This window comes from Pimephales promelas, chromosome 22 (genome assembly GCF_988280905.1).
Source record: "Pimephales promelas chromosome 22, fPimPro1.hap1.1, whole genome shotgun sequence".
Lineage (NCBI taxonomy): Eukaryota > Metazoa > Chordata > Actinopteri > Cypriniformes > Leuciscidae > Pimephales > Pimephales promelas.
In genome coordinates, this window is record NC_142790.1 from 20635402 (window position 1) to 20660488 (window position 25087).

The window sequence follows — 25087 nt, forward strand, 5'->3', positions numbered from 1 at the left end:
CCCAGACTCCGAAGCACCTTTGATCCAGATATAATTAATGCCAAATGTAAAACACACTCGTTTATTTCCAATATGGGTAGTTTTGGAGCTGGAGTTTCACATATGGTTCTCCGTTTAATCCCATCTGGTTCTGGAGTTCGTATATAAACAGGACACTTTGGGGAACAGAGATTAATTCAGCTTTGGAATGCCATTGAAAACGTGTTAGTCGTTTCCCTCGGCCAGGTCAGGCAAAGCAAAAACAAGTTAAGCGTTCATTTGGTCGTGCGGCATTAACGTGGGCATTATTATATAATGGACCCTGACTCACTCTTATGTTTTAAATTACAGGTCCCTCTCAAATAAAACTATTAATCTTTTTTTCCTCCTCTTTTTTTTTTTTTGGTGTGCGTCTCTGAATGTTTTACAGTCCTGTTACACTTATTAGCTTCTGGCAGCTCCAAAACTTTTAAATGAAAGCCAAATTGCTTTGGTCATGAGAAAGGAAATTAAAGCTCACTCCGGGGGGAAGAATTTCACTGTGAGATCCTCCCAAGGTAGAGTTTCATAACCTTCTGCATGCCTGCTAAAGATGTCACTGTGTACAGGGCCGAGTGTGGTACTGATATAAAAAGACGGTCCGTAATGGGAACAATATGTTCATTTTAGGGAGATTAGGCACCTGGCGTGTTTTACATCGGGAGAAGAGGTGCTCCAGGTTTGGGTTTGAGGGTGGAGGTATGCGGTATGGGAGTGGGCTAAATGGTGCACTCACCCGATTCGTTCGAAGGGCAGTCCTTGACGAAGAAAATATCAGCGAGGTTGTCTTCATCTGGAGAAAGGCCCTGCTGGTGCAGCTGCAGCTTGCGGAGACCTTCGGTCTGCTGGTGCTTGACCGAGCGGAGGTGCTGCAGCAGGTTCAGTTTGGCTCGGCTGGAGTAGTCACACAACGCACAGTAGTAGTAGCAGGACTCTGAGTTACACGCACTCTCTTGTTTTTGCAAGTGCTGCAGGAGGGGAGGAGGTGCGAGCACAGATGGGGGGAGAGAGAGAGAGAGAGAGAAAAGGGGAAAAAGTCATTAGGGGCTATACGCTTCACATTAAATTACAGCCGTCGTTTGTTTCACGGGCTGAGACAGCACCTACATGAAACAGATACTTCCTTTCCACCATAATAATCTCCCGACATGAAATGCATTCCTTCCAGCTTTGTCCCAAACATAAATACTGATAACAAAGAGAGATTGTCAAAGCCGAGTGCTTTAGAGGGGCTGCCCGATGAGGAAAGACAGACGAGGGCGAGCGAGCGAGGTGAAGAGGGGGAGACGAGCCAACGTGTCTCCGCCTGGCATCACGTAATCTGGGACATCCAAGTAATTTACCGCGACAAAAAGTCCAGCTTAACTTAAGTCTGGACTGTGCAACTTTAGAAAGGGATAAGGGGATGATAGAAGATGGGATCTGGAGGGAGTAATTTACTATCTGTGCAGCGATAAAGATAAGAAAACAAATCTACCAGGGTCTTGCTATAAAACTACCACAGGTCTGCTGCAGGATCAGAGGGGCACCTCGGCTTCCATCCCACTAATAACGGCCTATGAAGGGTTGTGAAACGGTTTAAACTGACATACACACACTCAGGTTTTATGTAGTCTAAATATTCACACGCAGCTTTGTGTGTGTACAGAGAGGCATATGAAGGCCTGTGGTGCGTTAGCAGAGGAGAGTGGAAGCTAAACCCCCGCGTGGCCTCTCTCTCTCTCTTCTCCGCTGACACAAAAACCCCTGTTACTCAGACCCCACTCTATGTATGTGCGTGCATATGTTTGTGTGAGAATCTTACAGTGGTTGCGAGCCATGTTGCTGATGTTTTGAAGGCTGATTCAGAAAACTTTTCAAACTTTTTTTTGAAGTTTAATTCATTCATGAATCAGTTCAAATGGTAAATCAATTCAAAACAACAATTTGTTTGCCTCATCACTCCTCACTTACAAATCCTTACAGAATTTTGCCATTTAACATGCTTTAAAATGTTTTAGAAAATGATAATATTATAGCTCTATATTATTTCTATTTATTAAATATATATATATATATATATATATACACACAGAAAAAAGAAAGAAAATCAAGATGAGCAATTTAGAGTAATCATAAAATATTTTTTTAATCTATATTACTCGGCTCTAATGTGCGCAGACAGACAAAAGTGTATTAAACTTATCCTAAAGCTTAAGAGGAAATCCTGGCTATTTTCTCATGCTAATTCCAGCACTATTTACAGCTCTTAAACTGCGCATAAACACTTTATTTCTCTTGCCATTCCGGCTTCCAGTGGGTCAACTGGTGTGAAAAAGGTGAACAGCCTCCTTCCTCCTCTGCCTCTAACAAAACCCAAACTGGATTGGTCTTTTTAGGGACAAGCAAGCACACACACACACACTGAGCTGGTGGGGCTTCCTAAGCTTGTTAATTCTGACAAGAGACTCCAAGACACAGAAGGAGAGAGAAAGTATTTAAAACAGAGCTTTGTAGGCGAAATCCAAACTGTCCAGCTTTGCGTATTGTTCTATTCAGCTCTAATGTGTTTCAAACAGCAGGGCTCCCACATTCAGCCCTGCCTGACAATTATGCACTTTAATTTGGGCTAAAGTTTTGCATTAAAATTGTGCAGTAGTGCACCATGCAAGGCCATAGTAGGCTTCCCCTCCACCTAACACACATACAAAGCCCTCAAATCCAACAAACAGTCCCTACTCCCTCCTCATTCCCCAGGCAAGCCAAGCATATCAAGTGTGCCTACAGTACTCCCAGACTAATGAACAATGTCACTAAAAACAAAAAGCCGTGCGAGGCCTCCATTATCTGATCTTCCGCTAAAACACAAAACCGTCCCTCTCGGAGGCTGAAGGAAGTACCGGTGTGCCTGCAGGTGTGAGCCAGCTAAAAGAAAGCCCTTTTGACAAAACAGATTCTTGGACTGTCAGGGATTAGAGTCATGGCACCAGTAGTAACACACATCTTTTCTTACATAAACTCGGCAGAATTTTCTCACGAGTCTGCAGGGCCGTGCTCCGTAAGGGGCTCTCTGTGCCCATTGAAACGTCTTAAGCTTTAATTAAGTTGAAGTTGTCAGAGGAAAGCCTTTTTGGCACAGATTCAGAGTCATTAATTACAGCCATCTTTGTTTCTTTCCAAAGGGAAGCCCTTCGAAGACATGCGGGGCTACTTGTATGAACTGCCTCCCTGTAAACAGACTCGAACCTGGCTGAACTGTCCTGCCACTTTAGGATAACCACTACACGTAATGGTTTGGGCATCCTCCGTCTGTAAATTAAGAGGAGAATGTGCTTAATTCTTTCTCAACTCTCCCAAAAACCAAAATGAGATCAGTCTCATTCCTAATTCAGTTTCAGATGTCTTTGGAACCCTTGCGTCCTAAATTCATCTTAGGTAGTCGTACCGTTAGTGAAAAAAATAAAACATTTAGACTCAAGATGGTTTCTGGGAAAAACAGCAATATAATTTGTTTTCTCTGCATGATGACTAAACCTCATTAGGATGAATAACTATCGCTAATAAACAAGCATTTGCTCAAGGGCTATTGGCTAGCTATTGTCGCATTCAGATCCTCATATTACATCTATGCGGATCTTATCCTTTGTTGTAGCTTGTAGCCCCTTTTAGAAGCCTCCATTACTTTTTTTATACTAATATGAAATAGATTTGTGTTGTGTTTGTGCACAAGTCTTAAATTAGGCTGAATCATAATAGCAGCTGTGCATCCATTTTTATGGTCCTAATAAAAACAATGCAAGCAGACTAACATGTCTAACGTTTAAAGGCCGAAAGAGTATGTAACTCTAGAAAATATTAATTTATTCACTATCAGCATTCCTGCTTTGTTTGCTCAAGACCTATATTGAAATCGAGTATTTTTCTTCCTTCTTTTATAGACCCCTGTGGCACTGGTGCAAGCTGTTCAGAGACTTGAGCCTGGGGTTTCTGATTTATGAGGTTTAAGCTTACCATTTTTAGTACTGCCAGACTCACAAAGCAGTTATATACTACCTGCAAAGTTCAAAATGTTTGTGGCATCCCGTAGCAGATTCTGCCCACCGAAAAGTCAGGATGCTGCTAGCAAAGAAAAGAAGGCCTATTTATTACTAAAATAAATAAAGAAGAAGAATAAGACTCCAGTTTCTCTCACCTCAACTTGGTTTTGCAGAAAGCTGGAGGATAAATTGCGCAGTGATTCTGTCAAGTGCTAAGAAAACCTCTGAAACTGCTCCAAGTGCTGTTGTTGTGGGTGGCAAAGAGGCTATCTATGACAATACAGCGGAGCGCTCTTGCCTTTGATGGGTAATTGTTCTAGATTAGCATTTGGCAAACAACCAAGAGTCTAAAACCCCATGGGGTCCAATCATTTTAGCTAACTTGTCGTCCCTGGGTGCCCCTTGGCATGCCAAAGAGCACATCCAGTCGACCGGGATCGTGGGCAAGGGGGTCTGAGGAGGAACACCCACCCCGCACTCTCTCTGGGCTCTCAGGACCTAATCAGGCATAAGTTGGGCGACTCTAAAGCAAAGACGCCATCGTACTGTGCTGCCAAAACAATGCAAATCAAAGCACCAGGGACTCCCCATCACCTGTCAACCTAGGCCCCAATTCCCAGGGAGCGTGTTTTTTCCCTAACCTGACGCGACTTATTTATACTGACTTCAATGATTACAAAACACCTCTCGTTGCCTTCTCCTCTGCCCGTCTGCTGTTGGCAGTAGGAGACTGGTTTCATTTGTACTGCCTGCAGTGACAAAACAGACTCATTAGTGGCATTCAGAAAAAGGATAAGGGCTGTTTGAGACTGGATGTTTATTTACTCTGTTCTGCTAGGATGACAAGACTCCTTCAGACAAGAAAAGAAAAAAAATATGAAGGGTTAAAAAAAATGTTGTTTCTAAACGAAAACAAATTAGGGCATTCAAATATTTGTTTTTTGGTCATTAGTGGGGGGAAAAAATCCAACAAAAAGAAACAATAATAATGCGCTTGAGCATTTTTAATAAATCCTATCAGCAATTTTTTTTTCTGTTTCTTCTTCTTCCCAACCCTTTTTTTTTTTTAAATACTTGCTCTTATGCTTTCGAAGAGGCACCGGTTTCCGGTCTAACTCTGGGGACCCCGAGAACGAAACAAAAGAAAATAAACAAAAGCTTGTTTTGTTCCTCAAAGCATTTTAAACACATTCCAGCCTTACTTGGAGGCCAGCCAGGTATACGATTCCATCAATGCTGACACCGTCCAAACACATGTTACCAGTAACCACTATTGAGCCTGGAGACATAAATGTAATGTTATATCATGGGTACCGCAGGAGTTGGCAACCTGAGCGAAATTCAGTGCACGAGGTATGCCCCCTACATTCCATTCAGATATTGTGCATAAGGCCACCGTCTTTTCCGCTACAGGCACAAAACGAGCAAAAAAACATCTCTTTTTAACTTTCCCTCTCCCCTACCTCAACAAAACCAAAGGAATGTCAAATTACCTCAAAGAGCCCCAAATTACCTCCCCTATTTATTTTTTTCCTCTGAATCCGTCTGGTTGATCATATGTAATTATGGCTTAGGACATTCTGCCAGTGCATGGCTATATGGTTTGCTGCTTAGGTCATATAATAATAATAATCATCCTTGCAAATGGATGCCAAGTTAAATAAGTGAATTAGCACAATGTGTCTTTCAGCAGCACACTCTCGTCTGAGGTGGCTTGTGGAGACGCAGTAAAGAGAGCGGGACACACCCCCAGGGTCCCTCCAAAACGACTAAAACCCACAACTGCTGCAGCGTCCATCCACAGCCTCTCATTTACTGTAAATCACGCTCAGACTGGCAGGACCGGTCTGGGGTGACATACACGTACGCCCCATTTTCCCAAGGACACTGGTTCTGCGGAGCTACAACGTACTATGGACATTGCCGTTCGCAATGAGGCCTTCAATATGTCAATGTAGTCTGCACTATGACTTTGGAACAGTTCATGTAAATGTTAGCCAGCCAAGCATGGTCTAAACACGAATCCACAAAAAAAAACACACATAAATCTACGAATTGACAGCCGGTTTGTGGAAAGTCTTAAAAGAACTTCTGTGTGTTTCTTTGGAAATATTGCTTTTTCTCTCATATACATTTACATTCACATTAATCATGTCAAAGTCCGAGTGTGTATGTTTTACCAGCATTTTAATATGTGGATTGATCCGCAACGTAATATTTCATTGATCGCTGTAAGCGCCAATTCCTGTCGAATCACTATTAAAGCAAACAGTGCACAAGTCTTTGGGAACCAATCATTCCACGGCTTCATACGTTTCTCGCCGAACGGTAAACAGATGAAGAGGGAAACGAGGAGAGAAATATTTCCATGTGGTGCTAATGTTGTTGATCTGGCATATATCATTGGGCCTGCAATAATGTTCTTATGACAGAAGGAAATGAACGAAAACTTAAGACACTACAGGGTTCATGCAATGGTATTCCAAATTCACATGCTCTTCCCACTGGTCCAACTGGACTCTCTGACTCTGTTGAAGGTCATATTTTAAAGGACCCTACTGTAACGAAGATCTTTGCTTATCTAAATATTACATAAAAAGATAGAAAAACACAGAGGTGCCCTAGACAATATTTTTGGAAACCTTGTGAACTGTGACTGTTAACATCTTTTTAAATGTTAAAACCAACATTTTGAATGTTTTCAACAGTTTGTTGTCTATAGACAGGATTTATAATGCCCTAAATGCTGTCTAGGTAGTTTCAGAAACAAAGCCAGAAACCCTGGTGATGATATCCTGTTGTTGCTGATTTGTAACCAGATAAATGAACCTCTTGTCTATATAATAGAATCACTGGACTTAAACATGAAGCAGCAGCATTGGAAAATTCCATTTGCATATCACCTCTCACCTCTATAGTTGATATGGAAGATTAAGAACTAGTCCTTAATCTTCACTCCTCTAATCCTTCCAACCACTAAGACAGACACGAGTGTTCGTCTACTCCTCAAATTGCCTTAAAAGAAAGCAAACTCCCTATGAAAATGGAGGTGTATTTATATTATGGTGATTTAAAATCTGTCGCCTGGACACTTCTCTCCCATTAAATCCACTGACCTTACCATTACCCTTAAAAGCTTTGCCTCTCCATCAGAAGGTGAAAAAGACCAGAGGCTCTGCCATCATCTTCATGCCACACTATCACAAAAATTTGGTTTTCTACAATTGAGCGTAGAAGCCTAAAATCAGTTTCTCAAGACATTTGAGACAATAATTATAACAACAAGAATAATTATTATTATAAATACATAACATTTAATAATTAATGGATAATCTTTAATCAAATAATTTATATGGCTTTATACATTGCAAACATTTATATAAAAAGTAAATGCTGGTGAACTGTCAAATGTATAAAACCATTCAATTATTTGAAAATAAAGAAAAGTGTGTCATGTTATACGTTAAGCTGTGCCAGTGGCTCAGCAAATAGTGATAGTAAGCTTTGCCTCCAAACACAGAAAACACTATTAGAAAAAAATGTTGAAACGTTTTAACTACATTAAAATATTCTGAGTATTAACTCGTTTCAAGGTTGTTTGAAAATTATGAATAATGTGCAGCAATTTTTTTTTTAAATATATGTATATATTTTGCATATCTTGTATCATACCATCCCCTCACATCATAGCATATGTTTTTAACGCAAACAAAGAGTTATGAGCTCATAGTCTCAGGTGGGAAGCACAGGAAAGGATGATCCATGCGTGTGACCCTCAGCCAGTACAGTACGAGACTGTGGCATTCCGACTAATTATGATGCATGGTATACGGGCTGAAATCTTTCCTTTAATGCGAGTCCATGCAACGATGAGACAATCTCCCACCTTGTGAATCTGATAAGAGCGGAATGAGCCCCGACTCACCGCTGCGTGCTTTCCCTATTCATACTTTTAAACATTAAACCCTTTCATGTTCCATCTGCCTTCTTCCCTTCCACAACAACATAGAGGAGGGTCCCCGATTTGCATCCTATTATAAGAGGGAGGGGAAGAGGGAGGGAGGAAGAGAGCAGAGGGATCATGGAGAGGAGCTTGTTTAAAGAGCCCTGCCTCTTGCTTTGCTGCTCTCACTCCTCAATGGGAGCACTTCTTAGCCGAACGCTTTCCATATTGCCAATGAAAATCTTCAGGAGTCGAGCCTGTAGGGGCGAACACTTTTAACCTGTGCCGTATCAAAAGAGTCAAAGTAAATAACACCTTACCCACCCACTAACCCACACATCAAGAGCCGGCGGGGATATATTAAGAATGTTAAATACATACAGACAAATATAAATGTTCTAGTCCTTCTAATGCATATAAACACATCAATTCAAACTGCGGTATTGTTAGTCGATACAACTGATAGACCAATAGTCTCAACCACAGTTTATGCAGCTACAACCCATAAAAGGAAAGCCATTGTTTTTTCGCTGAAAAGCCCTAGCCATAGCTTGCATTCCACGGTCCACTCGACATACCACTGGCCACTTTGAAGATTACTGAAATGTTTGCCTTTGTTCTCCGGAGAATCACAAAAACTAGGCAGCCTTCTATTCAAATACTCTGCACCTTTGGGTGAACCACTAGGCTTGGTGGCATTCAGTAAAGCATGAAATCAAGGGGAGACTAAGGTGAGCATTCAAATGTTGGGAAAAGTGTAATTATAGTTCACTGCATTAAACAAAAAGGCCATCTGGATCTCACGGAAATGCTTTTAACAATTCTAAAAATGATAATTCAATGGGGTAATTTAACTAAATGTGGAAAAAAATCATGGGTGTAATCCCAAACAAGTGAGGGGGACTTCTATCAGATCTATTTCAAAGCATTAAGGATTACTAGTAGCAGTCTAATCCTGCTGAACCTAAGGGGAGGTAAATCGTATTGTGTTGGAAATCCTGGCCAGGAAAGAACAGGAGGTTAAATGAGTTCTTTGCTCTGTAATCGAATATCACACTCTACTTATCTATTCAGTGAGCACCTAATGTTTAAAATCAATTACTTGAGGAATGCTTTCTTGCATTCAGGTCTGTTAATGTGAGCAAAAACTGCCACCCATGACTGCGGCTCTGTCTTCACTCGGGCATCCGTTCTGGGCCTGGCTCTTATTAAACGACACACGTCAATATTGATCTTAATTCCGATCTTTTCTGCAAACTCTCTCTGTATTTGCCGTTAATTGCGGACCGACCTAATAATCTTTGGGATGACTCTTCTTTTTTAAAACATGCAGCCTTGCGTGTAGCTACTTAAAAATAACTGGGAGAATAAAGGTTAACACTGAAAGAAAAATCTCCGCTGAGTTACAGGGGAGACCTCAGGGGAACGTGTGACGTTAAGGCATACATTTATTGTTCAATAATGCTTTCCAGACAAAGTCATATGTTTGCTCTCCGTCTGTGTCTGGAGAGTTAAAACAAAGCTAATTACCTTCAGCCAGCTATTTCACCAAGAATATCATATTATTGCAATTCAAGTCCTTCCACGGCTGGCCTTATCAGAGAACTGTGAGTCATCCTTTGTTAAGCTGGGCCCAAATCCTATGAGAAATGGAGGGGTGGAGAGGGGAGTGAAAAAGAGAGGAAGAAAAAAAAAAGAAGAAAAGAATGAGGAAAAGAAAGGAAAGGGGTAAAAATGACAAACTCCTGCCACTCTTTGTTCCTGGGAGTGCCACGCTCCCCTTCAGGGCTCTGTAAGTCTTATTTCCCCTGCTATGGTTCCCATACCTGTCAGACTCAATAGCCTTCACAGTGCCTGCACATAGACAAATGGGCTGACCTCGCCAGCCTCTCTGACCCAGGGCCAACAGGAAGATCACATCTGGTTATTAATATCAGAGCATCCTCATATGGTGGCCCCCCACCCATCTCACAAGATAGAAAGAAAAGAAAACAGCAAAACAGGAAAGAACCAAACAGAGAGGGGTGTCTGGGGCGCCACACTTTATCACAATGCTTTAAGTTGTCCGTCAGCAAACGTTAGTCCTGTGGGGCCGGTGTGGAGATGACCATCTGCTTATGAGCGGGGAGGGCATGATGGGAGAAATACCTATTAATATCTATGAGGATTAATGACAGCAGGGCCTAGCTGAAGCCTGGGCTTTGTGTTTGCACCCACACTCGTCTGTCTGTATGCTTTAATTATACCCCCTCCCCCTCGTGCCCTCCCCTGAAAGATTCCCATTGTAATCCGCGTGCAGGTGAAAGACGAGAGCGTCTGAATAATCTGGCCTCGCTGTTGGGTCAGAGCGGGAGGCAGAGAGAGAGAGTGCTGACATACTTTTATGCCTGCAGAGAGTAAGTGGATAAACGGACGCGTTTGTGAGCCTGCGGTTTTGTTTGCATTTGGAAAGTAGACGCAGGCTTGCATAAGGTCGTTTGGACCTGTTCAAAAAGTCGTCTGCCACTGTGGGGACCAGCTCTTATTGACAAACCGCTGAGAATGGGCCACATCCGCTTTTCTTTTTTGACCATTCTCTCTCATCCCCTCCCAGGTTTGGATGCTTTCTATGAGGTAGTGTCTAATTTTGCAGATAGCATGAGAATAAATGCAACAAACATGGTCAAACCATCTAAATCTATCGAAAATAAGATATTTTGCGGAGCACAAAATAAGATATTTTAAAGGGTTATTTTAATTGTTTTCTATAGTCATTGGGGTCCAATGCTTATTACTTTCATTATATGGACAAAACAATTAATAGATTATTCAAAATATGTTCTATGTTCTGCAGAATAAAGTCATCCAGGTTTGAAATGACACGAGAATGAATATGTGTCAGAATTACATTTTTCTAGATGCTAGTTTGAATCCGGCCTTTATTTATTAAAATACTGTGGGGGAAAAGCCCTAAAATAAAATACAATGTGTATTTTCAAGGGACAACAACAATAACGATGCTATATGAAGGCTCATGCAAAATAGATCATCCTCGTTTTTCTATAGCACAATAGCTTTTTATGCAAATACCCTCAACTCAATCTCCTGTCCATTTTACCATCAGATCGGGGGAAATGACAGACAATAATTTGAGCTGCATATATATGGGGCATTTGATTTTCAAATGAGGAGGAGTGAAGCTGACCTTCAGTAATGAATGTGCTGTAATATAATGTGCCCATCAACCGGCAGCCATCTTGGTATAGAAAGATGGGGGGAATGAGGAGGAAATACTGACCTTCTGGATGAGAATAAAAGGGGAAAAACATTAAAAAAAAAACGGTTGGGAAAAGTCTTTTGATAAATCTGAAATTCCAGTCTCCTCACTCTCGCATTCTCTCCTCCTCCCTCTTTTCTCTGCTCCCCTCTTTTAATTTCCCCTCTCATTTCCCTGCCCCGACCAATGGTGTTGCCATCCGTATCATGGGTAATGAGATGGGCTATCTGCCTCTCCCTGGGGACAAGGCCACGGAAAGCCAGTCTCTGCAGCTCCATCTCCCCGCCTCCCTCCGCCAGAAAGAGGCGCATTATGTGTGCTACGGCCCCTGTGGCTCAAAACGGGTAGAAAGGAGACAAGGAAGGGGAAAAAAGAAGAGGAAAATACAAATATGGAAATGGTGCCTTGCACTCCAGACAGACAGAAAATTCTGCTTGACTGATGACGGATGCTCTGGGAGGGGGGTGGATGCTGTAATTAAGCAGTTCATAGCCCCTGACGTGCAACTGGGGGATACACGCTGGACATCCATCCTTATGTGTTGCACACAAGACCCTCCAGAGAGGAGAAGTACAGAGAGAGAAGGAAATAGACAAACAGAGGGGGAGGAAAAATGAGAGTCAGAGTGGGAGATAGAAGAGAAGAGCACTGCAAGGACCACCTGGTGAACAGGTGTGGGTCATATATGCCTATAAGCGCTTCCTACATACTGACCATAAACATTCTTGGCTTCAAATGACCCAGCGCCCAGCGCAAATCGGCTCTTTGGAGCAACACACATTTCTCACAGTTTCTTAATCAAGCGTTACACCGCCTTTGAATGGCCTTGACAGATTTACACTCGACTACATCTGCGTTTATTTGAGTGCTTATTAACCAAAATTGTACAAGTATAATATATCATTACTGCAGGCTAAAAGCAAAACACTAACAGGTCAAGAATATGTATTGTATTTATTTTAATAGCCGAATTACTTCATAATACTGAAAAAGGCTGTTTTAGGTGTGGGCTTGGGAGCTTTAAAACCACCTATGAGAAGCCATAGTCTTTCACAAAAAGGAAACATTGCACTGTTAATGTAATTTAGGTCTTTTTTTAATGTCTGGAAAATCTGAACTTTTCTACCAAAAAAAAATTGTAGGTACAAAGCTGCAATAAAAATACTGAATATGCTTTTTGTTTGTATCCTCAATCATTCTGGGCCATAATGATACTTTATGTTCCAGGACTCATATGGAAAGGTCATCAATACTTTGTTCTTTAGTGTGCTACCCTTTCACCTTTGAACATAAAAGACGAGGTGTTTTTCTAGTCAAATAAAGAAACCTCTTTTTCTTTTTTCCCAACATTTACAACCAAATATACAAGAGCGAAACGGTCCGGTTTCTGCCAAAAGCATTAGAAACCGCATCTGTAGAACAGATTTCCCTCTCTCTTGGTAAAGGTGGGGGCGCGAGGAGATGAGAGAGCCAGAGCGAACCCCCTCACCCCCTCTGTGTCAAATGGACACCCTTCTCTCTCCATCAAAATTCAGCCCCCATCACCTGTTCTAATATTTCTTAAAATGTGAGCCAATAAACCTCAAACGAGTAGAAATCCATTTGAGTGTTAATGTTTTTTTTTTTTTTACCTCAGCAAGTACTTAATAAAAAAACTATACAAGCTACAGATTACAATAGATTATATGTCTATCTGTTAGACAAGATCACTAGGATCACTAGCTGGTATAGGATTAAACCCAAAAGATAGGGACCATTTTAATTCTACATATTCTGCATAGCCCTGTGCTGTTCTAGAAAAGAAAGTGTAAGAGTTAGAGCTTAAAAAAACCCAACAAATCAGGTAAACTCGAATTAGACATTTCAGAATGAAAGCAAAGAATCATGTCAATAATCAGGCAGTGACCCAACTACACGTGCACGTGAAGAAACAAATCTACTGCGAGACTTACTAAGATCATAGCTAAGCTATGCCTTTCTCTTCTTCTAATCTCCAATCTATTTGTCTTTCGATGTGATCCCAAATGCTCTCTGTTGCCATGGAGCCTTTTTATTTGCTTAGAGAATTAGCCAAGCTCCCTGACCCCCCACCCCTTTCTAAACTGCTGAGGATTTCAAAACATTCCCATGGACTGTGTCTTTAATGCCAGGCCTCCAAATACCACATGCGATTCTTTCAGCCCTTTATTTGCCTCATGCTGACTTCACCCATTGGAGGATTTGCCCTTTGTTGTTTAGTTACTTGCTCTGTATTTCTAACACTGTCTGAATACATTAATAACACAAAGCAGCTCATTTCTGTTATTAAAAAAAAGTAAAACCAGACAATTTGTTATTCTCGGAAGGCCTTTTGAGCATTTGGTTCTGACCTAAATCTTTTCCAGGAGGTTCTTGGTGTGAAAGGGACCGTAGTTGTACCTTCCTCTTAAAAAGCCCTTTTTTGGATGACCATATGGCTAATTGGGTCAAATAAATTAATTATTTTCAATATTGCCATCATCACAAGGCTGCCAATTCCTTATAAAGTCTAGCCATTGTCAGCTGCTAAATTCACTTTTCTAAATATACAGCCCAGTACGGCTTACGAGCACACAAGTCAAAAGTGACTAATGCTGGTCAATAGATCCTCATTAAGTTAATACAGTTTATCCAGAGGAGTCCACTAATGTGTCTGGGATGTGATGCTGGTCTATGATTTCAGGATGTTAGTATTATTGTTTCAGGCAATCACACAAGTCCAGTAAGTCAACACCCAAATGCACTTAAGAACAGGATGAGCCTGCAGTGGCCTCTGTTCAACCCCCACCACTGTGGATCAGTTATCTGCCTTAGGCCTGGCGTAAAGCAGTAAATTATGCTCGCAAATCAAAAAAAAAAAGAAGGTACATTAAAACATAATTTGTACATGCCAAATAACTGGTATAAAGCAGGATGATCTAAAAAAATAATCATGACATTTTCCCTTTCTTATGCATGCGGACAAACACGGGGTCACACGTTCAAAATTTGTCAGCTGTTCATATGACGCCGTTATACGCTGGCTGATGGGGCGGCTTTCTACAGAGGTGAAAATTCAGTGAAGTGCTATAACATTGGAATATTGATATTTCTGTCATAAATTCAATTAGGTTTGATTTCTGAAATGCATCATGTAAACAGGCTGACTGGCATATTCCTGTCTTTACAGGAAAGAGGGCAGAGGAAACTGGGAAAAGGGTGAGCATGGGAGGCCAAATCAAATTTACAGCTGGACTAATGACATTTGACATCATAAAAAAACAAGGTGCTAGAAAACAACTGTTCACCTTCAGTTCACTGAATTAACTTTCTGCCATCAAGTGCAGGGAAAAAATACTTATAATGCAATACAAGTTAAATACAACAAAGTAAATATTAACCTATGTGACACAGAGAACATATAGAACTAGGACAGTGGGTCATGACACAGTTCAACACAAAGTAAACATAACTGACCTTGTAGACCTTCAGCGCCGCTTCGTGCCTCTGGTTGGTTGCATGCAGTCTCAGCTTCTCCACACTGTTACTGTAGTAGTCACAGGCATTGCACTTCAGGTGCACGGGGTTGCCGATGGCAATGCACTTGAGACGCCACTGGTTGGCTTTGCCACCTTCCTTGATGTGGGCCACCAGCTGATACTTCTGCATGTGCTTGTCGGTCTTGCAGTGTAGCTGGAAATTGGCCTTGAGCTGCGTGTTGTAGTTGCACAGCTTGCACTGGTAGACGTCTCCCATCACGGCTCTCCACTCCTCTTCCGGAAGCAATCTCTCTGCTGCCACGTGCCCGCTGAGGGCCTCCAGGCTGTCAGAGCTGAATTTGTTGCACACCGCACACTGGAAGAGTTTCAGCAGCGGGTTGTTGATGCAAGGTGACAGCTCCCCAGCAGAGAGGACGGACAGGTCATCACCCATTAGCTGACCACTCACAAGACGCAGCTCCGCAGGCAGCTCATTATTTACTGCGGGGAGAGAGAGAGAGAAAGAGAGAGAGAGAGTGAGAGAAGGAGAGAGTGAGCAGGAGAGTGAGGGTGCAGGAGAGAAAGGGAGAAGGGAAGAGGTGGGGCACAGTCACAGGGAGGAGAAAAGAGAAAAGGTTTTTTTTATTAAATGAAATTTTAAAAAAGAGCTGAGAGATTGGTGTAGGGCACCCATACAAAGGGATTTGATAAAGTAAAGCCCCAGTAAGGAGTATGGCTTTTATAAAGCCTTAACTATAAAAAGCTATAATAGGATTGAATCAGGATCAATTACAATCATCCCTTTCAAGTTCTAAAGTCCCTCATCAGATAGCTTTAATTACTCCTACCAAGCATTCCTGAGTTTGTACTCAGGCACGTTTCTCTCTCTTTAAAAGACATGAAACTGATCAATATAAAACGAGCAAGCTTCAATGGTAGTCCTAAAAATTGAAATAATAAAAAACAGATCAGCTTACATCTAATTGTAATTTAGTCTTTGATCTCTGCACTTTTAGAAGCAAACTGGATCATTTTCCTTACCCTCAACCCCCTAGAACAAAAAAAAAACAAAAACACCTTTGAATTTAATAATTACACAAGATCAAGACGAGGTACAAATATAGCATTTTGTCAGACAGAGAGTTTCTGAGTTGCTAGATAAAAGTACCGTGGAAACAATATTTCTTGACAGGATAGTGTCAGTCTATACAAAGTATGGCTGTAAAGATCCATGAGATGAATACACAGGCTTACAGAAACCAATTCAGAAATGCTATGTTTGGTCTTCATCGACAAAGTGAAAGAATAAAAACTGCTTCAGCTGGTGTTGTGTGCAATCTGTTCCCTGCAGTCCATGTTAAGGGTGGAGCAAAGGACTAAGCTTAAAAAATGAAGAAACAGATTCTCACATGGCAGCTCAAATCACAGAACATACTGAGAGCAGGATACAATAATGACAGGAGTAATAAGACCAGAGTCAGTGAAGGAAAGAGAGAACAAAAGAAAGTGAGTGACAAGCATATCCAAGGGAAAACTACTTACCGTGACCAGGAGCCAGAGCTGCGGCAGTGTTAGGGTCAAGCTGGAAGGGGTTGATCATCATCTGTGGGTCTGAAGGGTTCTCCAGTTTCATCCCGGTGAGGCCGATGTTCTGGGCCAGGTAGTACTGGTAGAGCTCCGCCTCAGCTGGCGCCAAGCCTAGATGCAGGTTGTGCTGGATCTGCTTCATGTTCTGCTGAAGAAGCATCATGTTGTGCATGTGTTTCTCACTTGTCATATGAATACGCAAGTTCCGAGCCACGTTGGTCTCATAGTCGCAGACCTCACATCGCCACGTGGGCTTCTGTTTGGGCTTGGAGGGCGAGGGTGTGCCACATCCGCTCAAGCCGGCGTTTGACACAGGAGCAGGGTGGTTGTAGATGGCTTCCGTTCCTCCATTCTGCAGCGTCTGCACATTGTTGAGGTGCTTGTCTGACTGCATGTGTATGCTAAGGTTGCCTTTGGTGGTTGTGGAATAGTTACACACCTCGCAGCGGAAAGGTTTGTAGCCACAGGTATAGCTCTCGCCCCGGGCTAGTCGAGGATGAGGCTGGCCCGTGCGGCAATAGGCACAAGAGCCTCCAGACTCTGGGTGTTTCTCCTTCATGTGAGCATCCAGGGTCTGCTGGTATTTGTAGTGCCAATTGCATTTGGGGCATTTGAGCGTCTTGCAGGAGTTCCGTGAGTGCATCATAGTCATGTGACCACCAAGTGAACGGGACGAACCCAAGACAGTGTCGCACTTGGGGCATTCAATTCCACTTCCAGGAGAGCCCTCTCCAGGGCCAGGGGTGCCAGGGGTGCTGGGCGTGGCAGCATGCTGGTGCAGTGGGCCTGGGCTCTCGTCGTCTCGTCGCATCAGGTCAAGAGGAAGAGATGGTGGACTGCCATCCCTACCGCTGTTGGAGTCGCAGCCTCCACTCGTAGAGTCATTGCTGTAGTCCAAGCTGGCAGCAGCTTGCTTTGTCTTCTCTAGGTCATTGGCAAAAGTCACAGAGGAAGTCGTACCCCTTTCACTAAATTTTAGCACATTGGACGAAAAAGGAGAAATGCTTTGGTTTAAGAGAGGGAAATCTTTGCTACTGGTACTATCTCCAAGTTCACAAACACCATCATCGTCGAGCTCGTTCGAATACGTGTCTTCGTCCTCCTCAGCATCAGCCACATCTCTGGGCTCGCATTTGATGGGGAGCTCACCATTCGCATGCAAAGTGCTAACGTCCTTCTGCTGTTCACAGTTGCTCTCCTGATCCCTGCACCCAGCCCCTGGTGACGAGCGCTGGAGAAATGCGGAGCAGACGGGGGACTTGAGCGCCGAGGTGGCCGCAACCCCGAGGTTCTGTTCAGCCTTTGGCATCTGGGCACTCCTGGGCGACTGGTCTGCAGAAGATGCCAAACTGGCACTTCCTTTCAGGAAGGCGAAACCAGCCTGCAGGGAATCACCGTTATCCATGTGAAAGGTGTTCCACAGGCTGTGAATGCCTGGATCAGGGCCCATGAAGTTTGCAGTAGAAAAATGTGGTAACACAGAATTGTTTTTTTTTGGTTCCAGAAAGCTTATAAGAGGTTCTTTGTCTTTACCAATGCCCTGTATGATGGCAGAGACATATTTATTACTAAGGAGCTTCTGCTCCTGCTCATTGAGGGTCATCCGATGATCATGCACAGCATGGGTTACAAATGACCTACTATAACCAAAAGACAACTTGCACAAGAAACACATCAGAATAGGTTTCCTTTTCCCATCACTAATGCAACCATCAAATTTAGACAAGTCCACATTGTTTGGAACATCTTTGGACACACAGGAGTTTTTGGCTGCACCATCAATGGTAAGATAGTCTTTATCACTCTTGTGTCGGAGATCGTAGACACGGAAACTGTGCAACACAGGACCATCTCCTGCTAATGCTGAGGTATTTGGGAAAGCCTGATCGGCCATAAATGGTTTCCCGAGGGATGAAGCGATGTGAAAGGTATTGATCACTTGTGGATAAAAGGACATGGGGGCTGTGGCCGACTGCTCAGTCTTGTCCCCAGCAGCAGTTTGGGAGTTTGACAACAGTGCTGGGGAGAAGAGGCTTTTGACCCCTGACTGGGCATCCTGGCCACCTTCTTTGGAGTCCTCAAGAATAAAAGCTGAGCCATCTGGCTGGTAAACTATCTCCCCTGTCAGGTTCTCTACATCGCTGTCCTCAAGGTCGCTGACCTCGCTCTCGTTCTCGTCCTTCAGAAGGGGAAGGCGAGCGTTCGGGCAGTGGTGCTCCATGTATTTTTGTAAACTAGAGAAGGAAGTGGCACATTCGTTGCAGGGGATCTCTTTAGTGGCCACGCCTATCGCATTCTCCGCGTTCAATCCTGATGCAGTCTCTCGACGGCTCTCCTCCTTCCTCAGGTTGTCATCCGCAGGGCTGTTTTCCTTGTCAGGCTCCATCCCAGGGACTTTCTCTGGCACCTCATTATCAAAATGTGTCGTCTCACGTAGCTTTGATATCTGCTGCCCATTTTCCTGCCTTGAGAGAGAAGGGGAGTCACAAGTTTCCATGGTAATCGCTACATGGGGATCTCATTTCATCCCGCCTGTCAGGGACCTGTATAAATAAAAAAAATAAAAGAGAGCAAAGGCATATTAGAATGTGTATAATGATGAAGTACCTGATCTTCAACATGTACTGTCCTTGATAATACAGAGAACATTCCTGCTCTGCAATTACTCGTGAATTAGCTCAAAAATGAGCAGCAGAGATCTATCTAGAAAAAAAGGCTGTATAATTTTAAAAATGCAGCGACACACACTTAGCAGATTTTAGCAGAGGTTATCAATAGATTTCAATAGTTATAAAAAAAGATTTAAGTATGAGACTTTTTCAATAACCAGTGCAGCACTCCCCTTAAAATCAATCCACTCCCACACATACGTTTCTGTGAGCCCCTTTATCACTGCAACAATTACAATAAGCAAAGTAAAGGGGGATGAACCACCACATTCAAATCATGCCCACTTTGGGAGAGAGAGGCGGTATCTCTTTGGTTCCTATATTATTCAGTAAATCAGCTTACTCCAAATCTTCCCTCGGAGAGATCCCCCAGCAGGTATCTAACCAGCCCTGAGTAAGCAGCCATCCAAATTCTAACCCACGTTTTTGCCTCTCCGACAATCACCCCAAACTCAAATTAATATTTAGCACACCCAGGAGGGCTGCCTCACAATTTTTTTTTCTTCACTTTTTTGTTTTTCATTTTTCATCTTTGGCAGCTCACAAAAACCCAAGCACACCATTTGAAATAGCATTGTGATGTTATCTATCTTGGATGGCTGCCCATCTCCCAACTGTCACTGCCTCAATCAGGGTCTCTCCTGGCTTTCACAAATCATATGTGCACCTTGCTGATGAAAACCCTTCAATCATATGTTTTTTTCTTTGACCACAGACAATTTATTCTCAAGGCTGGCAATGCAGATTCAAAGACTTGGACTCGGCACATAAGGTTGGACACTGAATGGAGTTGAAACCAAAGAGCATGTGCCTACCATGCCCAGACTCTGCGAATGAGGCCCGAAGAGCGGAGAGAAACCCAGCTGCTCCAAATTTTCAGGGTGATATCAGTGTGTGCAGAAGAGGTAGAGATTTGTGGTGAAGGCCAACTATGACGGGCTTGCAACTGCTGTGCTTTCAATTAAAATGAAATACACTCAAGACAGTCTAAGAATTTTAAAATGGCAGCATTGTCTCCTGTGCCAGGCTTTATTTTCTAATGATTCTCAAGAATATAGGAAATCTGATAATAGCTTATTGAACACGATGCAAATTGGAAAAGTTCTTTTTTTTTTTTTTTTAAATGGGAATGAGGTTGAAAGATGATGCAAAATTAAACGACAATTACAGCCATGTCCTCTCAACCTAGCTGTGTGAAAATCTTTTTTTTTTTAGATCCCTATTTTGATACAGAGCAATTTGGGGATTAAATTATAATATGCCTTGTCTAAATACGTTGAGGATATAATATGAATATTGTACACAGAATTTTAATATTCTTGCTATTTAAATCAAGTATAATCTCATCAGTTACAACAAGGAAACATACAGGAAAAAATTGCGGATAAACTATCACATTAATGAAATGAAAATGAAATTGTATAATAAATAAAACTGTGAGGGTGATCTGCACAATGCACTGTTGTGAAAAAAGACCTGAGATTGCTCCCAAATGCCCAGAGAGCAAAACTGTGCAGCAATTAGTGCAAAATTAGCACCTATTAAAATTAGCTTCACACAAGAAAAGAAAAAGGTGCGTCTATGTATGTGTGGTCATTTATGTAAGCCAAAGGGAATACGTCTCCAAAAACACACGTTTGGCAGGGAAGAGAGGGCTAGATTACAGTGTTCTCCTGTGATAATTTCTGCATCTCCCGGTGTAAGATCACAGAGCCAGCAGCTGTGCCTCCAGGGCCTGTGGGCGCTGGGTGAGTGTGTGAGCCGCACACAACATTCCAGCGAAGTTAACACAAAACCCACTGCACATCATAAAACAAGCAACCTTCACAAAACACACACTCTCCCTCATGTCTACCTTGTCAGAGGCTGCTTGTGATTTGTTTCTGTTGAATTTAGACTTTAAAAGGTATCAAATACAATATGGAAGCTGTAATTACACACCTGGTTTCCTCATTCTCTTTTTTCTTTCTTTCAGCTGGCAGAAAAACAGAATTCATGCAGAGATTGTGTGTGCAACTATGTGTGTTTGTTGCTTTCCTTCCAATCCGTAGCACACAACATCGCTTAATGCGGGTCCGGACATAAAACGCGCAGTTTGAGATGAATTATGCATATCTTGACACTTGAAGTGCTGAGAGAGATGCATCCTCTGGATTTGCCTGTGTCTCTACATTTTTGGCTATGCATGTGAATCATTACATGGCTATGAATTTTAAAGCAAGGCACAAAAGAGCTAAACAGAGCTGCACTTGTTTTGATACAAAGCAAGTATCCGGGGACGCTAAGAGCACCTCTAGCTTTCATACTGATATTTCGCATCAGAAGACATTTCATTGACAATCCGCCTGGTAACTTAAGTGTGCCCATCAATTTGTTCTCACAATAAATAAATAAATCACTGTTTGCTACAGCAAGTTACTGAATATTATCCAGACGTTCTCAAGTGCTCAATATGCCTGACAAGGACGACTTTAAAAGAATCACATGCAGGCATCTTTCTTCAAACCAGCTACAGAAAAGAAAACACTCTCTTTTCCACCCAAAAGACAGAAAGTAGTCTTAAGTACGTACTTTGCTATTAAAAGGGGCTCAGTGTTCTTTTTGACTGCCTTTTCCCCGTTAACACCTTTTTCTATACACCGTTCTATAATTCCTCCAACGTGTTTTAACTTAACTGTGAAACAATTTTTCTCTCGTCGTCTTGCTTTCCCCCCATTCTATTCGGTCTAAAAAGCAAAGGCTACAAAAAGAAAAAACAAAAAACAAATACTAAGCTCTTTTTCTTGGAACCAAAAGAGCGCTCTCTCTCAAAACAATAAGGACAGATCTCGTTGCATGGAAATGGCTCCCGTTCCCATTAGAAGAAAAAGATGGCAAACAGTGTTTCTACCTCTGTTTTTTTAATTAAGACTGTCTCAGCTTCACTCTCGGTGCTCTGTGGAGACGCTGCCTGTGAAGTGATTAAAAAGAATGTGATCTGATCAAGAGACAGGAATAATAGAGTAGGAATGCTAGGTTTACCCGAGTGCTAAGACTCCCCTGATCCAACCCACCCGCCTCCCAAAGAAAAAGGATTTCACTCACCCTTTCTTCCCTAAATAGTTTTTCAGGTCGTCCTTTTTCTCTCTTTTTTTTTGGGAGTCGTAGACAAACGTTAAGCGTTAACGTGCACATGTGTGTCGTGCGTTACTCAAGTGAAACTGCAGTATGAGTGTGAAGAAGAAAAAAAAAGGGAAAATAGGTAAAACGCCTTCGAATTATATCCGATTTAAGAAAGGTCACCCCAGCCTCTGCTGGGGTTTTTCTCGACACTAAATCCTCTATCAAAATGTCATAGTGAGTTTGGGAAAGACAAAGGAGAGTCACAGCATGCAAACTGCACATATATCTAATCCTAACAAAGCCATGAATGGGCCTTCACAAGTCTAATTATACTTGTTTATTTGTTGCCATGCAGAAAGAACTGATGAAAAATCCATCAAAGTGGTATTATCCAAACATCAAGAGCTTCTCTAGCCTCCAAGGACACCGAGAGGCTTAATTCTTTCTTGTTTAAGTCCAAAAAAAAAAAAAGAGAGAGAAAGAAAGAATTGCAAAGGGGAGAGGAGCGAGGGGGAAAAAACGGTTTTGCATGACCCTTTTTTCACAAAGGCTTTTCCCGACCCTGTCGTTGCCCAGAGGTGTAACAGTAGAAGCAGGATATCTCCCTTGTGCCATAACCACATTTAAGGGCCTCATTTTCAATACACAACATATCATTACTGTCGGGTGTGGCAAATCCACATCAGCAAAAAGACGTCTATTTAGCTGTTGTACAAATTACCTTTCTGTTGCTGGCGTTTAACATAAGAGTCAAACAAGCTGAAGAACAAAAGTTTGAGAAAAAAAAAAAGGTAAAGATGTATTTTATTAAAACATCATCACATGACTTGAGTTTTACATTCAAGATTACTTCAACGGGAACGAGGGGAACCAAAAGAACTGCCCGGGTTTATATGACTCCCTCGCCCATTCGAAAACTTTTAACAGGAGAGGCCAGTATCAAAGGGAAACATAATCTACATAGCTAATGTCTTTTCTCAATTCAAAGCAGAGAAGGCTGCAATTTCTCCATGCTGGCAATCTGGAAACACTCTGGAGTTAATTATGCTTGATTCGAAATGAACCGCACAAACAAAGGCCAGTCTATGTCCAGACTATTATACTGCATTACCCGGCTTTAAGCTTCCTGTGGATCATTCCGAGGCTCTTCCATTACCCTCCCCTACCGTCCCAACACCGAGAGAAAATGCCTGCACACCCTGGATTAATGAAAAGGAGCGTAAAAAGAATGTGTGACGACCTCTCTCCCGACACAGTGCAAACTTTCAGTCCAAGTCACCGAAAAAAAGGGGAGAAGGTAATTAAGTTTGAAAGAAAAGGTCCTCACGACAAACAATGAGGCTGTGTCTCTGGAGGAGCGCAGGGGGGTGAAAAAAATCATTAACATTCTTTTTCAACTGAGAAAAAGAGAAGGAGGGGAAAGGGGAACGTATGCTGGCAGGTTCCCCACTAGTCTTCCTCTTTAGCCTTTTTTTCACCCCACATCTGGTTTCACATCTTCTCTGGTGCCCTCGTCCACGTGACGGCAGATCATCCCTTTAACCCCACCTCTTTCTCTCTTGCTTCAGGTTTGCAAAGTTAACTTTGACAGAGAGCATCGCAGAGACAACCACGCATGTTTGCCCACCTGAGACCCATCAGGCGTATTTGCCGTGTGTGTTTTGCTAAGAGAAATAAGCCACATGCAAATCAGTGTGTTGCCCCTGGTGAGTCTTATAGCTTAATTAGTAAAGCAGATATGCTGTTTTCTCTTTATAGTAATGACACACAAACAAATACAAACACGCACAGGCACTGACAGAGAATATGACTAAACACACACCGACTCATTTCTCAAAGGAGGCACTGACTAAAATTAGAGTTGTGTTCTCTGATTCACAGGCTTGATGCGAATTCATCTCGTGATCTTTCTGCTGTCCGCGCAAACGCGAGTGATGAATATGTTTGCTTTTTTCTCTTTGCAGGAGGGAGAAAAAGGTTCAGGGCTTTATCTCTTTGTGTGCGAGTGTTTCCCCCCCAATCTCGACAAGAAAAGCAGAGAATCTAATTGTAGCTTTGTCAGTCCGTGTTTAGTAATCACCCTTTTTGTCTAGTTTTCGCAGAGCAGGATTAGAGTTAAAATGATGACTGACTAATCCCTTGATTTCCCTGTGCTAAATAAATTTTAATCTACTGGTCAAACATGTTCTTGTGGAGTACAATACATACAATATGAAAGCGCTTACCAGTTACATAAATCATAGTTCTACGCACATCTGTTTGAAAGCACTGCCCCCCCTTCAATACATAAAAATAAATAAAGTCTATCCTGCAATCGAAGTTGTCGGAATGAGTGATGCTCACGTAATGGTGCTTTAAACAAACCAAATACAGGCTATGGCCGACAAACACTTCTATTGCAAAGACAGAGGTGAGAACCAAACAAACACAAAGTTAAAAACAGGCCACATATTTCACCTCGAAAAGAAACACATACTGTAGGTGGGGGCAAACTCACAGTTTTACAAGCCATTTAAAAATATACCCTGTTAAGCCTGTTGGACAGGTGTTATATTCCTATGGTCGCCTCCGTTAACTAACTTTAACCTGGTGAATGTTTTGACACACTATCGCGTGGGCCGGGAGCAGTAAGCAGGCGCCATTTGGAACAAGAGCCCGTTTTTCATTCGCAGATTCTGACCTTTCTTTGCTGTCATTTTCCCCGAGAAACAATAAAAGTTTAAAGTTCAAGCTGCTCAGTAAAGACGGAGCATCCAGCCTGCCGGTCCTGTAATTATCTAGTATTATAAACATAATCACAGGCCAGGTATCCCTGCATGCATTCCAGAGCCGCTAGCTATGTGCTAACCCGAGTGTTCTTGATGCAGGAATTTCACAAAACATGTCAAACAATCTATTAAAGCATGAATTACTGCTAACTAAGTTCTCCCATACAGGCCTTAATGCCTTTATATGGCAGCACAAGAGATTGCGCTCCAGATCTCTCTAATTTCTGGAGCCAGAGAATTACTAATTAACTT

The 25087-nt window shown here is 42.3% G+C and overlaps 1 protein-coding gene across 4 annotated transcripts in view; it reads right to left on the reverse strand.

Annotated features, from left to right (window-relative positions):
- Positions 1-25087, reverse strand: part of zfhx4 (zinc finger homeobox 4) — a 74609-nt gene that overhangs the window by 36826 nt on the left and 12696 nt on the right. For all 4 annotated transcript variants that reach the window (XM_039667063.2, XM_039667064.2, XM_039667061.2 and 1 more), the window contains exons 2-4: positions 16252-18839; positions 14708-15210; positions 755-986 (exon numbers count right to left, since the gene is read on the reverse strand). In XM_039667063.2, the coding sequence (XP_039522997.2) occupies positions 755-986; positions 14708-15210; positions 16252-18793 (3277 nt within the window). In that variant the 5' untranslated portion in view covers positions 18794-18839. The remainder of the gene's footprint in view (positions 1-754; positions 987-14707; positions 15211-16251; positions 18840-25087) is intronic.